General features: G+C 39.1%; 2 protein-coding genes across 8 annotated transcripts in view; one reads left to right on the top strand and one right to left on the bottom strand.

Moving 5' to 3' along the window:
• LOC141436292 (uncharacterized) overlaps nucleotides 1-15,505 on the top strand; it is a gene marked incomplete at its 5' end in the record, with an annotated part of 183,851 nt that overhangs the window by 3,427 nt on the left and 164,919 nt on the right. For all 7 annotated transcript variants that reach the window (XM_074099201.1, XM_074099199.1, XM_074099202.1 and 4 more), the window contains 1 exon segment: nucleotides 11,499-11,952. In XM_074099201.1, the coding sequence (XP_073955302.1) occupies nucleotides 11,596-11,952 (357 nt within the window).
• LOC141436510 (uncharacterized) lies at nucleotides 12,128-14,500 on the bottom strand. The gene is made up of 2 exons (XM_074099513.1): nucleotides 13,247-14,500; nucleotides 12,128-12,805 (listed from the first exon to the last, which is right to left on the bottom strand). Exons 1-2 carry the CDS (start codon nucleotides 14,498-14,500, stop codon nucleotides 12,128-12,130), a joined length of 1,932 nt encoding a protein of 643 aa, XP_073955614.1.

Raw genomic sequence — 15,505 nt, 5'->3', positions numbered from 1 at the left:
TGGCTCCAAGCCCTATACTACGAAATGCAAAATTCAAACTTAGTGTCTTGCCGTCCCGCTGCCGTTAATATTATTTAATACGAGTGAGAGGGCGGGACTCCGCGCCCTTGCGCAGACGCCGGTGGCTCCAGTTGTCTCGGCGCGTTCGTAAATCTGCCTGTTGGCAGTCCGCCATTGAATACTTACGGAAACGATTTGAAGGCCAGCCGTTACAGTCGTGAAATTCGGTATCGGGATGTTGTTTGGTTCGCGAATCCATTGAATTTAACCTCAGACATCTCAAAACTATAAACAACTACTTAGCTCACCCCTCACCCACGACCTTAATATGATCTACGTCTATGCAGCACTATGGCGTACATTGAGTAGGCAGCAGGGTATGCAGCGCTCGTGCTGGTGGCTCGCTGCTGCAGCCTGCAAGCAAAGTACTAAATGTCTACTTTGTTGAACTAAAATAATTTCCTTGCTCACCCGCGACCTTACGATAGCTAAGCTTATGCAAAATATGCGTGTTCATGCAGTTCCTCCACCTCCACACTGTAAGAACACACACAAATCACACAAACCCATCTATCACCACCACCACACTACACTGACGCGTTTCGAACTCAACCAGAGCTCATCTTCAGAGTGACACAACCGTACACCATGCTACCAGTTGTTAGACTAACGAACCACAACCACCGTTTTAACTTGTCACTGTAACTCCCCAAGTACCCACATACGTTTTATGAAACAAAACAAAACTACCCACAAATTTTTTTTTTTAAACCGTCCTTCAAAACTACCTTGATTTTTATTTATTTACTGTCAAGGCATGTTTTATTAACTACCATTGCTGATTGCTTTAGTTAATAAAACATGCCTTGACAATAAATAAAAATCAAGGTAGTTTTGAAGGACGGTTTAAAAAATTTATTAATAATTTGTGGGTAGTTTTGTTTTGTTTGTGAACCAACCCTTTTAGCAGAATAAAGTACTTACTTCATTCATTCATACCTTCATCCATCCTCACAGTTTCACGTTTATATATAATATTTTTAGGAGGATTAAGTGCTTAAATAGTATATAGTAGGATTCGTTTTTCAACCAACGCTTAAGTCTTGAAGGCGTGGTTTTTCATTGCCTGAACCGAGTATATTGAACAAAGCCAGGAGTAATGTTTGTTTAGCTTGGTTGCCTGGCAACGAGGGTCAACGGCCGGCCACTCGATAAATTACTGTTCTAACCCCGCCGTATTGAGTTTATTAAGGTTAGAAGAATACTATACTATACTTCGCTTTTTTAACATTAGAAATAGAGTAAACAATCTTGACGAGTCTTTTTATTGAAAAACTTAAAAAAGCAGTGTAACTATTATTTATAATACCAAAATAATGTAAATGATCATAATGTCCTTGCTAATTGTAACTATTTGCTGTGATTTATTTTTCAAAAGTGTTTTTCAATAAAAAGACACGTCAAGATCACTTACTTTCTTTCTGATGCTAAAAAAAACGAAACATACCTATTACTTGTTTTATAGGTTGGCAACTTGACATCAACCTGGTTTCTAACTATGCTTTTTATGCTAATCTTCTAGATCCTAACTTTTCTTTGATAATAAATAGTGCATCAAGCAAATTCGAACCTATGAAACAAACCTGCTAAGCAACCGTATTTACTTTAGGTAAGTATACGTAGTGCCACCAGTGACTTACTCCGAAATTTGAAAATCGAAGTTCGTATCGTACCGTCCCTATCACTCTCCTATTAAATAGTATAAGTGTCAGAGGGACGGAACGACACGAACTTCGATTTTCGAATTTCGGAGTAGCCCCGCAGAGTTGAAATCACGCACACAAGAACAGTAGGTAACGACAGCAGGATTTTGACATTAACTGATTTATTTCATTCATTCTCTTTTTGAGCAAACAGTTCTTTTTGCAGCTGGGTGTATCATTCACTTCAGCTCTGGTGTCACTACCTATGTATAAGTACTTCACGCTGCTCTCCTGGGTGCGTCCTTCCTTATGCCTAAATACACCGACATGCAATGCATGTCGCATTTGTCCAAAGGATAATTTTAGCAGCGTCCGCATCGCGACACGGTCGATCAGTGTTGCCAGATGAGATTACAAAAAAACCGGCAAAGAAACTCCAAAAACCTTTTTGTTTTGGCGGAATGTGTGAGTTTACCATACCTAAGTACGCATGTACTTCCCGGCCTGGGGAGGTTAATGGAAAGTTATCTGGGACTCTCTGCATTCCTTCTACCGACTTAACAAAGGAAGGGGGAATTTATCCAATGAGTGTTTCAGGGAAAATACCGCTAGATGGCGTTCGTATCTTGAGGTACGTTTGACGCTACAGTCTTGCTTGCGATTGGCTCATTTGATAATTTTATCATCTCAGACTATATACGTCTATGATGGGCACAGGCCTCCTCACAGGAGGCTTGGGCTGTAGTACCCACGCGGAGTGCGAATAGGGAGCTCCACACACCATTGAATTGCTTCGCAGTTTTGTACAGGTTTCAACATTCTTGTAATATGAAAGTGAAACTTTCCGTTCATCAGCACTGCCCTCGACATCTATGTATAGACTCTGCGTATTTCTTACATCAAAACGGCTTACAAAATGTGACCACAGCGAGGATTTGTGAACCTTTCACTATAGTTTGTTGACGTCCGTAACAGGGGTTGTGTCAAAGTAATATTGATGATTGATACGCTGCGCGTTTTGTTCTAAACAGCCAGTCTAGTGCCGTAAGGTACCATCAGCGAAATATGTGGTCTACCACCCTAAAGTTCATAATCGTTTGCATGTCATAAAACATAATGCCAATAGACGTGTCTGTCAACTTGAAAGTTCGACTTTAGCGACATATTCGTTTGATAGGAACTTGTTTGAAAATTGATAGACCACTTATTTGGCTGATAGTACAGTAGATGTCATTGGCACTGTCCTCAAAATTGCAGCGTGAAGTTTACAGCCTGCATTATGTATATGGCAACTCTGGTAACGCTATCCAGTTGTGTTGCAGTCGCACGCGCAGCTTCCGTTATTGTCTGGTCTCAATGGCCCGGAGATTAGCATGATCCCTTCGCGCCACAAATAATCATATAACTGTCTGTCTATTTCTAACAAAGATGCTTTGGCTATCTGGGGACACTCGTTAGCAATGACTGGTCGACCAAGAAAGTGCTTTACCAATTTTAATGACAGTTCTACTTCAGAAATAAAATAAGTTTTTGGTAAAAAAAACATTTTTAATGCAAGCTTTTTTTTGCTGACTGTACTTTTTGTTTTCTGTACTTGTATTGTCACCCAAACTACATTTGAATACTTACCAAATTTCAAGTCGATGCCATTAACCGTTGAAGAGTTCCGTCCTGTGGAGACAATCCTGGCCGGACTACGATGACACTATCAGATTATTATATTGTCACCAAATTTACATAAGTTTACCAAACAAGTCGATCGGACTACTGAAAGTGGGTCAAATTTAACTTCCAAGATTTGACCCAAATAAATAAGCAAACGAACAGATAAATTAAATAAAAGCTTGTAACAATAAGGCTGATCGTCATATTGACTTGTGCGTGAAATAGGCTTTGACGTTTTAACCCTACAATTGGCAGCGTATCTAATAAGATAATCTGTTTGTATTTTTTTAAAGTTATTTTAATTAGCTCTACAAGAATCCAACGGGGCTTGAATTCAGTACACTTGTCTCACCTTGCCAAGTTTAGGGTTAAGCGCTACAAATGACATTAAAACCCTATCTTGGTCGACTAGACTTTGGCTGCCTGTTGACCATTTAACGACACATTCATCATCATCATCATCATTCCAGCCTGCATACGTCCAGCAGGCCTCCTCTCAGACTTGGGCCGTCGTTCCCACGCGGGCCGAGTGCCGATTGGGAGCTTCACACGTACCATTGAACGCAGTCTGCGTTTTCGGATCGATGCCACTGACGTCTCTTGCAGGGGGTTGTTTGTTTTGTTTTAAGCTGGGTTTTAGTAAAAAATAAGTTTGTGTCATAGATTTGTACAGGTTGCCTAACGATGTTTTTCTTTACCTTAAATCTCGTGGTACCGTAAAGTGCGAGCCCGGATGAAATTATTTCGTGAAATTCGTCCATATTTCTTGTTTACATTACCCTTCAAGGAACAGCTTTTTAGATTTAGGATGCACGTTGATGAGAGATATCCAGAAGTTTCTTTAGATGATGATGATGAGTCAAGCTTGTTGCGGCGTGCAACGTGCATGGTCGTCACGGGTATTTTGGGATCCATTCATTTAATCTCTCGCCGTCCCGTCACGTCATAAGCCACTCATAATTATAAATACACAAACGTATATAAGGATTAGTGTTAGGATATAACACTATCTACTTAGACTTAGAGCTCCTTTTTAGGGTTCTATAGTACTAACAAGAAAGCTTATGTTCTCGTCCATCCGTCTGTTAGTTTGTCCGTCTGATCACAGCTTAGCTCAGAGATCTTCACAGTGCTAAAAAGCTGTACCTTCGCGTGGCTATATTGGAGTCTGTTATTTTTTTGTTATTTAGCATGCGTAGGAGCGCCAGGATTATAAAAATCCTGTTATGTCATAGCGGTTTACTGGACATAAGGTTGGAGGATAATAAGTGATTAAGGTCACTGTATGGATTGCGCTGTGGGGCCTGTGGGCCAATTTTCAACATAGACTAAAAAAAAATAGGTAAAAAATCTGGGTGTTATCTTGGACAGCACTCTGTCATGGTCTCCGTTTTTGTGTGAGATTAGCAGGAAGGTGTTTGCTGCGATGGGATCCCTAAGACGCCTTCAGATTTTTCTTCCATTTGCTACCAAGGTTGCGCTTGCATAGACTTTACTGCACCCTATTTTCGATTATGATGCAATTTGTTATCCCGATCTTTTAGAAGAGCACTTGAATAAACTTGAGCGAATTCAAAATCTGTGCACTCGGTTCATATTTGGCCTACATAAATATGATCATGTTTCTTATTTCCGATCACAGCTCAAGTGGCTCCCAATCCGCTCTCGCTGAAACTCTCATATTCTCCATCTTCTCTACGGCATTCTCTTTAACCCTGCAACTCTTGCTACCTTAAAGAGCGATTTAGCTATGTTACTTCTGTTCGTTGCTCTCAGAACTTACTGTCCCTCTTTCAAACTCTAAATTCTATGTTTATTCTTACACTGTCTCGGTTGTGGAACTCCCTACCGATAGACTTGAGGCGCGCAAAGAGAGCACTATCTGTCATCTTGTGTATGAATGTTATAGTTAGCTTATTTATATGTTGTTATGATATCTATCTACCTATCCATCTGTTTAGATTTGTTGTGTATGTGTATTGTATCTGTTAGTTTTATGTATTCTTGATACTGCTCTAATCTACTGTAAATTGCACCACCTGTTAAAATGTATTCCTTACTTCTGTCCATTGTAAAGGTTGCCTGGAAGAGATCGCTCTGAAGCGATAAGGCCACCTATTGCTTACCTGAGGTTCTAAGGAGGAGGAGGATTCATAGAGATTTTCTAAGCCTTAGAAAATCTCTATATGTATATACCTCTGTTGTTGTGCAATAAAGAGTTATTGTATTGTATTGCATAGACTTAAAAGTAAATTCCGTCTTTCTCTGTATACTTTCTTGGGGCTGAGTCGACTTTAATTTTATATGAGCTACTTTATAGGATATGGGGCTTACAGTCGGTAGAAATCCATTACAGACGACTGCGAGGGAGGACCCGGATCCCAGACAGTGCCGGATTCTCACCGGCTCAAAACCCGGCTGCACGTCCCAAATCCCTGCAGCTTATCACGGAGAAGAGAGGATTGGAGGCGTTTATTTCTTTACTGTATCTATTGTTTACTATTTGGTGTACAAAAAGTCATTGTATTGTGTTGCAGACCTCTCAGTTTCTTGGTGTTCTGTATTGTTTACTATCTGGTGTACAATAAAGAGTCATTGTATTGTAAAATTCTCAGAACACGCAGCAATGTAAGGATGCCAGCTAGTGTGAACTAGGTGGAGCAGCTGGATTTAAATTTCGAAATTTTACTAAATTCTCATGAAAATTCTCAGAAATTACAACGTGGTCTTTATTACCTACAATGTATGGAGAACACTCGTGCAGAAAAGAAAAGCTTTATGTCTCGAATGTACTTACTGGCAGACATGGGTGTGTAATAATCAGTATACCAACATTAATTTAACATAATTTCAAATGATATAACAACATAATTTGATATAATTTCAAAGGATAGGAGCTTCCCAGAACTTTTTTATAAAATAAACCTAACCTAACGCAAAGTACATCAAATCGAATTAATAGTAATGACCATAGAAATAAGTTTGGTTTTTATGAATTGATAATAATTCACTATAATAAATCATATTTTTACAATTTATTGCAATTATTTTATCGAATTTATAATATACAATAAGATTCCAAAACAATCAATTGTTGCATTATAACTATCAATTGTTGTTATATCCTTCTTTACGCACGTTATTCCCGACATCAGCTATCTCCTTATCTTTAAATCAAATCCATCATTAGCGTCTCATATGACTCTTTTTTCAAACAAGTACGGCATTTATAGGGATAATACGACAACTTATTCTTTCGCATTTATAATATAGTAATAGGATTCCAGAAAAAACTTCCATTATTGGCGTGTTCGTCGTGGCGTGGGTACCTCAAATATCAGCAGTGACGGTGTTAATCAAACGATATCATATTACGATACAATCAATTGAGAACACACATGTTATATCGTTCGCAATGACATTTTATACGGATAATAAAGAGTTGATGAACTGGTGACTGGACTGGCTCTAAATGTCGTAAATATTGCGAGATACTGCTCCAACATGACATGGGATCAAATCAAATCCTACACTACAGGATATAACTTATATCATATTTTTTCGAGTCAATAGGGTGAAACAAGGTTGGGAAACGAGCAAAGTGTATTCAAATTATTCTATGCTTATTCTGGTATGGCTTATAGGTAGAGTTATTCACGATGACGCGTGCCGTGGTTCTTATTACAATGTCATTAATGTCTAATTTTGACAAAAGCACGCGTCTTCGTGGATGGCACTAGGTATAGATGGCTATGGTTATTATTATATGGACGTACGATTTTTTTTCAAACTGTAAGTACTTTGATTGCCAAAAACTAACTTAATCTAACCTATAGAGTGCTACAGTCAGTCAGTTTCAGAAAAAAAACATTCGTCCATATGAAGAAGTAGGGATATTAATTATTTTGGGAAAAATATTTTCGAAGCAAAGCCAGGATCCCGTTTTGACGTAATATCTTCGGCTGCAGTATCTTTAACTAACCCACTTAATATAGCCCTATCCACCTCACTCCTGCACACAGGTCACCAGTTCAACTCTAATTGCCGCAATTGCACGTCCTTCGCTGTTTCCTTGTTAAATGCGAGCGATTCACCCCGCTGGGTCGGCTTGCACATATTTGTTAATCGATCATCATCATTACAAAGTATTTTTAGACGACAGGAGATTCAAAGTCAAAGTCAAAATATCTTTATTCAATTTACCACCACAATTACTACAATACAATACAATACAAAGACTCTTTATTGTATACCAGACATACAGAAAACAGATACACAGAGAAAAAAAATACAAGGTGAGCAATAGGCGGCCTAATCGCTTAAGAGCGATCTCTTCCAGGCAACCTTTTTTACAGAAAGAAGGAAGGACTAGTTTACAACAGGTGATGCATCAAAAGTAGATCAGAAAATTTAAACGTAACAGCAATACATCTACGAAAACATACATAATTATATCGTACATATAATATACGTCCAAAATAAATATAGGTACCTAGTGAGATAAACAGCAACAAATAAATAAATAAATCAACCAATGGTTTACTACCATCGGTTCGGAAAAACCTCTGTTGAGAAGAATCCGGCAAGAAACTCAACGAGGTATATAAATATAGAGATTCTTCTTATCTAACGCTACTAGCCGTTTTCCGTGACTTCACTTTTGTAAACCATTAAATCCGGCAGTTGGATTTCAATCCCGGGATTTGACGAATACGGCTTCAAAGGGCCTCCCTTCATCTTTCAAGCCTTGCGAGAACATAACTTCGAAAATACAAACTGAGACATGGATGCACAGAAAAACCATAAAAAACCAGCGGTGGGAATCGAACCCAGGTCCTCAGCAATCCGTGCTGCGTGCTATAACCCTACACCACATACATACACATATCACACCATACACATATCTCAGGTTGCTTTCTATCTACTACGCTGCTTAAGCAGCAGCACTAACGACATCTATGTTCCGCGCTCATCGAGAGACTTCACATTCTTTCGGAACTAACCGCTCACCCAGACAAGAGATGTCGCAATTAAATTATGATTGGGTTTTTTAAGTATTTTTGTATTTTTTATTTCAACTCCAAATTTGTTACAAACAAAACAAATAACAAAGTAACAAGTTTGGAGTTGAAATAAAAAAATACAAAAAGACTCCCAAAAAGCCAATCATAGAACATCACTTGTCGTACCACACGAAATATTAGCGTGAGTGAAGGTAATGCGCTATATCATTTCTACTTACGAGTATATAAAGTGAGCGATGAAGATGGAAATAGCGCAACACGAACACGCAACGTCACGTGCTATCTTTAAGCTTTGGATCATGTTAAAGAATAATGACACCAAGTACCTGGAGTTCTACTTCCAAGTTCAAAATTTGAAGTTTGTATCGTAACATCCTTCTTACTCTCCCATTAATTTATATCAATATGAGCAGGACGGTTCGATTTCTAATTTCGGGGTATGACTGTATGCTACCAGGATAAAACAATTGACAGCCGACCTGACACCAATGTGACGGCAAACTATCTCACGGAGGCGTGACGGTCGTCGCACCATTAGCTAATGATGTCACAGCCATGCCCCATTTGAACTGTGGACTATTTTTATTCAGCATTATCAAGCTTGGGGTATTTGGGACAAACAGAACAGTAGGCCGAGAGCTACCGTGGCGGAGTTTGGTTTAGAATTAGAGGATAAGAGAGATAAGGATACGTGAATTGGTAGAAGAATTAGTGGAACAATGAAACGTTTGGGCCCATAACCTTTAATAAAAACTAAAAAGGTATACAGAACTTACGATCTCAGAATCGGAATCACAATTACGTCTCAATCAATCTTCAACCGATGAAAGCCGTGGTGGCAGAGTGGTTTGACCTATGGCCTCTCAAGCAGAGGTTCGGGGGTTCAAACCACGGCTCGCACCTCTGAGTTTTTCGAAATTCATGTGCGGAATTATATATGAAATTTACCACGAGCTTTACGGTGAAGGAAAACATCGTGAGGAAACCTGCACAAACCTGCGAAGCAGTTCAATGGTGTGTGTGAAGTTCCCAATCCGCACTGGGCCCGCGTGGGAACTACTGCCCAAGCCCTCTCATTCTGAGGGGAGGCCTGTGCCCTGCAGTGGGACGTATATAGGCTGGGATGATGGGATGATCAATCTTCAACAACAAAACCGATCAATGCGGCAAGGATACTAGAAATTAAATAACCGATTCATATTCCTTAGATACTGTTTATTCATGAGAACAACTGTTTGTAAATATGAATAAATTGACAGATGACTCGTCTCTGTAATTCTCTAAGATGCCAGCAGCACTAATACAGTCTTGGCCATGACCTACATGATCTAATGCGTTCTTTTGGAACTACGTATAGTGTGTGTTTCGGCGTAGACACGCTTTCCTGATTAATATTTCTAATTCTTAACAGAATCGACCTAAATTCACGCATCAAAAGTATCTGGGGATTTATCAGGAATGAATTATTGCACGAGCCCTAGTAATAAATTCTTACGAATTTTAATTTTTGAACAGGGCAAGGATTATTGCTTATTATAGCCTTGTTATAGCCTAAATTGAATAAAGATATTTTGACTTTGACTTTGACTTTGAACAATATGCCAATAGTTTTTGAACAATATGTCAGCAAAAAGTTTGTAGTCAAACAGATTTTTTTATCGATAACTTTTTTTTAATTCCCAAAATACAAATCAATGATGAAACGAGGATGAAATTTCGTGTTTGTGATTCGCATTGCATTGGACCTCATTGGATCTATGGGAAGGAAGACCACTGAACTCTTCATTCCGAATCCGAAGTAGGTACGATAATAAAGTATTCTATTTACTGCGTGCAACCTACAGGCTACCCACAATAGCTAGGTCAATTGCTTGCTGACACACTTTCAATAAACTTTAATTATCATAAGTAAATTATACCTCTAATTCGTTGTTATAAAAGGGCACTTAATGACTCTTAGGGTGCGCGTGTATACATTATACAGACGGAGTAGAGGCACACAGAATCAAAAACGCATGAACTGTCAACTAGTGAACTGAAATAGATTAATACTCGTAGTGGTGGTTACTTGCCGGTTTGCCATCACATTCCATAAAAACCGGCCAAGAGAATAAGTAATATTTTTCTAAGGATTTCGTATTTTGTACGGAATATTCCAAGTTTAGGTATATTTTATACCTTAGGCTGCTTTTTATTCTTAAACTACTAATAATTCTCAAGAAAATTTAACCGTGGTTTAGATTTTAGAGGGGGGGGGGGCGATTTTAATGCAAATTTGCACTTTAAAGTTGAATATTTTGCTAAAATATCACTTTTACTTTCAGCAAAAATCGTTTTAGCAACCCCCTTATTCTTTTTAAAGACCTATCCAACAATACCCCACACTACAAGGTTGGATGAGAAAAAAAATCACCCACTTTACGTCTATGGAAGGTACCTTGTCAAAAAAAATATATTTTTATTTTTTATTGTACCATTTTATCGGCATAGTTTACATAATTATATATATTCGTGCAAAATTACAACTTTCTAGCATTGATAGTCCCTGAGAAAAGCCGCGGACGGACAGACAGACAGACATGGCGAAACTGTAAGGGTTCCGTTTTAACTAAGTTTTTTTAGGTTAAGTTATGTAAAACTTAGAATTGTTAAAATTCACATTTTGCGCCGGTCGCTTTGTAATATTATATAATCATTATAATATAATGCGAATAGTCGATTCTGTAACTACCGCTCTACCACTCCCCTCTGCCTCAGTGGAAGCATACCCTAATGGCAAACATAGTAACAAACAAAGTTGAAACGCGTATAATTTATTATTATTTATTAATCACCTGGGTGACCGAGCAAATGCTCGGTGTTTCCAGGAAACTCAGAAATGTATCAAGAGATGTCGCCATACACTAAAATTTAAATATGATCTATACCTTCCCGAATATTTTTAATTAAAAACTTTTGCAGATCACTTTCTAGACCCAAAATAGCCTACATTTCGGTAGGTATTTCATTTCCGTTTCGGAATAATATAGCGGTTTAATAAAATATCTAGCATAAAATAATACATTTTCTTACACCACTATAATTAACATCCCTTTTCCAATTCCAGAATCTTCGACGTGCCGGAAACCCGTCGAACGCACCGCCTCACACGAGGTCAGATACCGCGGACGCTCGAGACGCATCCGACACGACACGGTGACGCCATGGCGTCCACCGACACGACCTCCAGCACCGCCGACGACCACAAGCGAACCGTCGACGAGGCGTTCCTAAACAGACTAAAGAGCCTCGTGGAAAGGCTGCGGCTTGATAACGCGACCTTGAAGAAGTCCCTCGACATCGAACGGAGCGGGGTACGAGGGCTGAAGGCCCAACACGAAGCCGCGATAAGAAATTTAAAGACTGAATACAAAAAGAAAGAGGAGCTCTTAGAAAAACAACTGAGAGTCACCCCCAAGACAGAGAAATGTGAGGATCACAGATTAGCCGATTGCAAAAGGCTCACTGTCGAAATTCAGTCTTTAAAAGCAGCGAATAAAGGTCTTCAAGAAAAAGTCAAGGTTTGTACCTAACTAATTATTATTCTAAAATTATTTTTCGATTTTAAATATTCAAACACCAAAATACCTAGTGCCTCTGTTTGTATAGGAACAGGGAATTGAACAGTTTTTAACCAAAGATTTCCCTTTTTGTAAATTATAATGTAACAACAACTACTAATTTTGCCTGAAAGTTCTACCGCCGTGCCTTCCAGAAATCTCTTAAGGGCATTATCACGGACGTGAAGCGTCTATGCATTAAGCGCTGTGTAAATTTGTGCGAAAGCATTTCAGCAATGAATATAATTCCACTGATAGTGTAACCAAAAAATAAAACAAAAAATACCTCCCGCAGATTGCCCATACTCAGAGCTTTGCGTTCCTTATTATCAGCGGAAAATAGAACCATACCCCGTCTCTGGTAAAGTGTGAACTCTTCCGTCTCTACCCAGTGCTGCAGAATCCCACCTTGAAATAGATAGTGCAATATTTTGTTGACGATTGGAAGGTACGGGCTTCCGTAGCGTAGGCCATAGACTATAGAACATGGCAAAGGGCATTCTAACATTGTGTGGAACAATGGTCTTTCTTGCTCCATGTTGGCAGGTTTCCTGCTTATATAGTTAGCATCAGATTTCAGTAGCAAAACTGCGTATTGGAACTCCCTTTTATCGACGAATTTCTTTATTTTCTGGTCTGTAAATATTTCTATTCGATCTCTCATTGTGTTTCTAAAATCTGGGGTCAGGCTACTATTGAAAAGTTGAATGTGTCTATTATGAATGCCAAGTGTCAAATTGCTCGCTTCCAGTTGAGCCGACGAATCTATATCGGGTTTGTATCGCGGATATGTTATCGCTGACGTTAAGATTCCCTGTAACCAAGCGCACAGAGATGTATTTTAGTGTAAATCTTACTTAATATTATAAATGCGAAAGTTTGTGAGTGTGTGTATGTTTGTTACTCTTTCACGCTAAAACGACTGGATGGATTTAGATGAAATTTGATAATGCAGATAGCTGGATCTTTGAAATAATACATAGGCTACTTTTAATTCCTACATTCCCATGAGATCAGGATAAAATCTCAAAATCTCATGGGTAATACAAGCGAAGCCGTAGGTAAAGAGCAGTATACAATACTTCTGATTGGAGTGAAGACAGTTTAAGCACCAGCTCATTTGCCTATTCATTCATAGCAATGTAAAGGTATTCGCTTTCTGTTTATGACTTGACAATAATATTTCAGTCAGTAAAAATAGGTACAAATGGATGGATTGGATATGCAAGATGTAAATTGGTGAATAGATACTTACATCTATAGCGCAGTCAATGATGAGCGAGTACACAATGATAATTAGCACGACAGCTCTATAAACGGGCCCCAAAAATTTGATTATGACAGTTTGTCTTATGAAGCATTTCACGAGGTCGATCACCGTTGTTGCAGCAGACTGTTTCTCGTTTGGACTCCACACCCTCATCTCCACTTTCAATACCACCAGCGCTACCAACAACATGAAAAACATGTTGAACACGAACATCAAAAGTATGTCCGTTGATATCAACTTCATTGTTGTCATAAATGTCGACTGTGGACCAGATTTTTTGAGCAGAAAACACAGAGAGTCTTGTGATAGAGGATATGTTGTGTCGATATATCCGTAGTAAGAGTTTTTGAGGATTCGAGAATTCAGTTCCAGATCTGTATAGCCATTTATGAGGTCACCTGTCACTCCTGTTGCAGTACCATTCTCTAGTAGATCCCCCACAGTATTTCCATCTCTCGGGGCGAGTGGTTTGCAAGAGGCATTTAGCAGGCTCATCATAGTCGATGCTAATCTAGAACTGCAGTCAATTTGAGCAGTATTATCATAGATAAAAGGTTTCCTGAACACGCTGAGCCGCAGTTCTCTGCCATATAAATTATCGTACTGTTTAGCCAATAAGCGACTTATATCTTTTACTTCAGTTATGTCTTTAATTTCATCTAAGAAAGGGTTGTACGTGTACATCCTTAAGCGATCACCAGACCAGAGGACTAAAATGGAGTTAGCGATTCTTCTGCTCCAACATAATTGGAAGTGTTGCTTCATGGTGTAATGGAAGTAACCGTCGATAGCGACTGGTAGGTTTATAACAAAGATGACAGCACTTCTAGGTTTGAAGAGCCCTGTTTTCCGTAAAGCTTGTATCGCGAAATCATTCGCTTCTAGAGACAATTCGTTGGAAGTCACGATGTACGCCGTTTGTCCGTGCTTGTCGATCCTAGGCCTGTTTTCTGTTTCGTTTGATGACGGGCAAGCATCAAGCAATAAAACGGGATATCCGTCATTATAATTCTCAGTGTACTTTAGTATTCTATTCTCGAAGTAAGTGAACTCGCAAAATATGATGGTGAAGAACCATTGGCGGAAAGCGTTGTAGATTTTATCGACGACTTCAAAGGCGAATTCAGCTTTGCTACGCGTTTCGGCGTGGTACGCTTGAACTTCTTGAAATAGAACACTGGATGGATTGACGCATAGCGAATGTCTCAGCAGTAAAGCTATACCGAGAAGTATTAGCATTTTACGAGCTTGGCTCCTGCTGGGAAGGACACGCGGACTGACACTGGAGGTTTAAGGTCGATTTAATATTAAAAGGGGCGTTAGTATCATTAGGCGAATGTCAGCACGAGCATTATGTGCCGATGGCAAGCCACGTCAATTATCGGCGCTAGGAAAATATTGGCCGACGTTAATTGTGTCACCAACGGCAAATTTAAATTTTAACGTCATCAAAACATTGATTACCTACCCAACGTTGCGTGGAGTTTTGACACGTTTTTTGAACCCCTGATGCAAAAAGAGGGGTGTTATAAGTTTGACCGCTACAAGTGTGTGTTTGTGTCTGTCGGTTCATTACAGCTCCCAATCGGATAGATCGATTTTGAAGCGGTTTCGTAAATCTTTTACATGATTTTAATCTAGTTTATTACTGATGGTTTCTTAGCTAAGTTTCATTATAATCCAACTATGAAGTACGGGGTCCCGGGCTCGATCCCCGGTCGGGGCAAATATGGACAGTTAAGAGTTAAGATTAGTTATCTACCTACACATATAAATAAGTACGTATGTTTATCCGTTTCCTAGTTCTGAAATTAGTTAGGTAGAATAAGTTTTGCTGAGTTTGGGACTAGACCAATTACTGTCAATCGTCCTATATTTATTTATTTATAGGTTTAATTAATAGACCAGCGCCGTTCGGAAGGGCGGCATTTTGCTGATTTGGGACCATTTCGTAGATTACAGTTCCGTGTGTCGTGCCATATGAGTTCTAACCCCTGAGGCTAACTGTGAATATGCAACCCAGCAACAAATAATTCCTCATTGCTCTAATGACCTCTCTTTTTCTCACTCAATCCACCTATCCCACTCTTATCTGAGGGTCAAACGCACATATTTTCCTAAAATTCAGCTCAGATTATTCCTTGCGCCTAGGTAGTCGAAATAGTAAACTACGTCATTTGTACTACTTACTATTTCGAGGCTCTAGCGTTATTACCCACATTAAATCAGGCCCTGGTGTTGTGT

The sequence above is a fragment of the Choristoneura fumiferana genome, chromosome 16, assembly GCF_025370935.1.
Source record: "Choristoneura fumiferana chromosome 16, NRCan_CFum_1, whole genome shotgun sequence".
NCBI classification, from domain to species: Eukaryota; Metazoa; Arthropoda; class Insecta; order Lepidoptera; family Tortricidae; genus Choristoneura; species Choristoneura fumiferana.
Note: the sequence above shows the minus strand (reverse complement) of the source record. Positions and strands in the feature narration are given on the sequence as shown.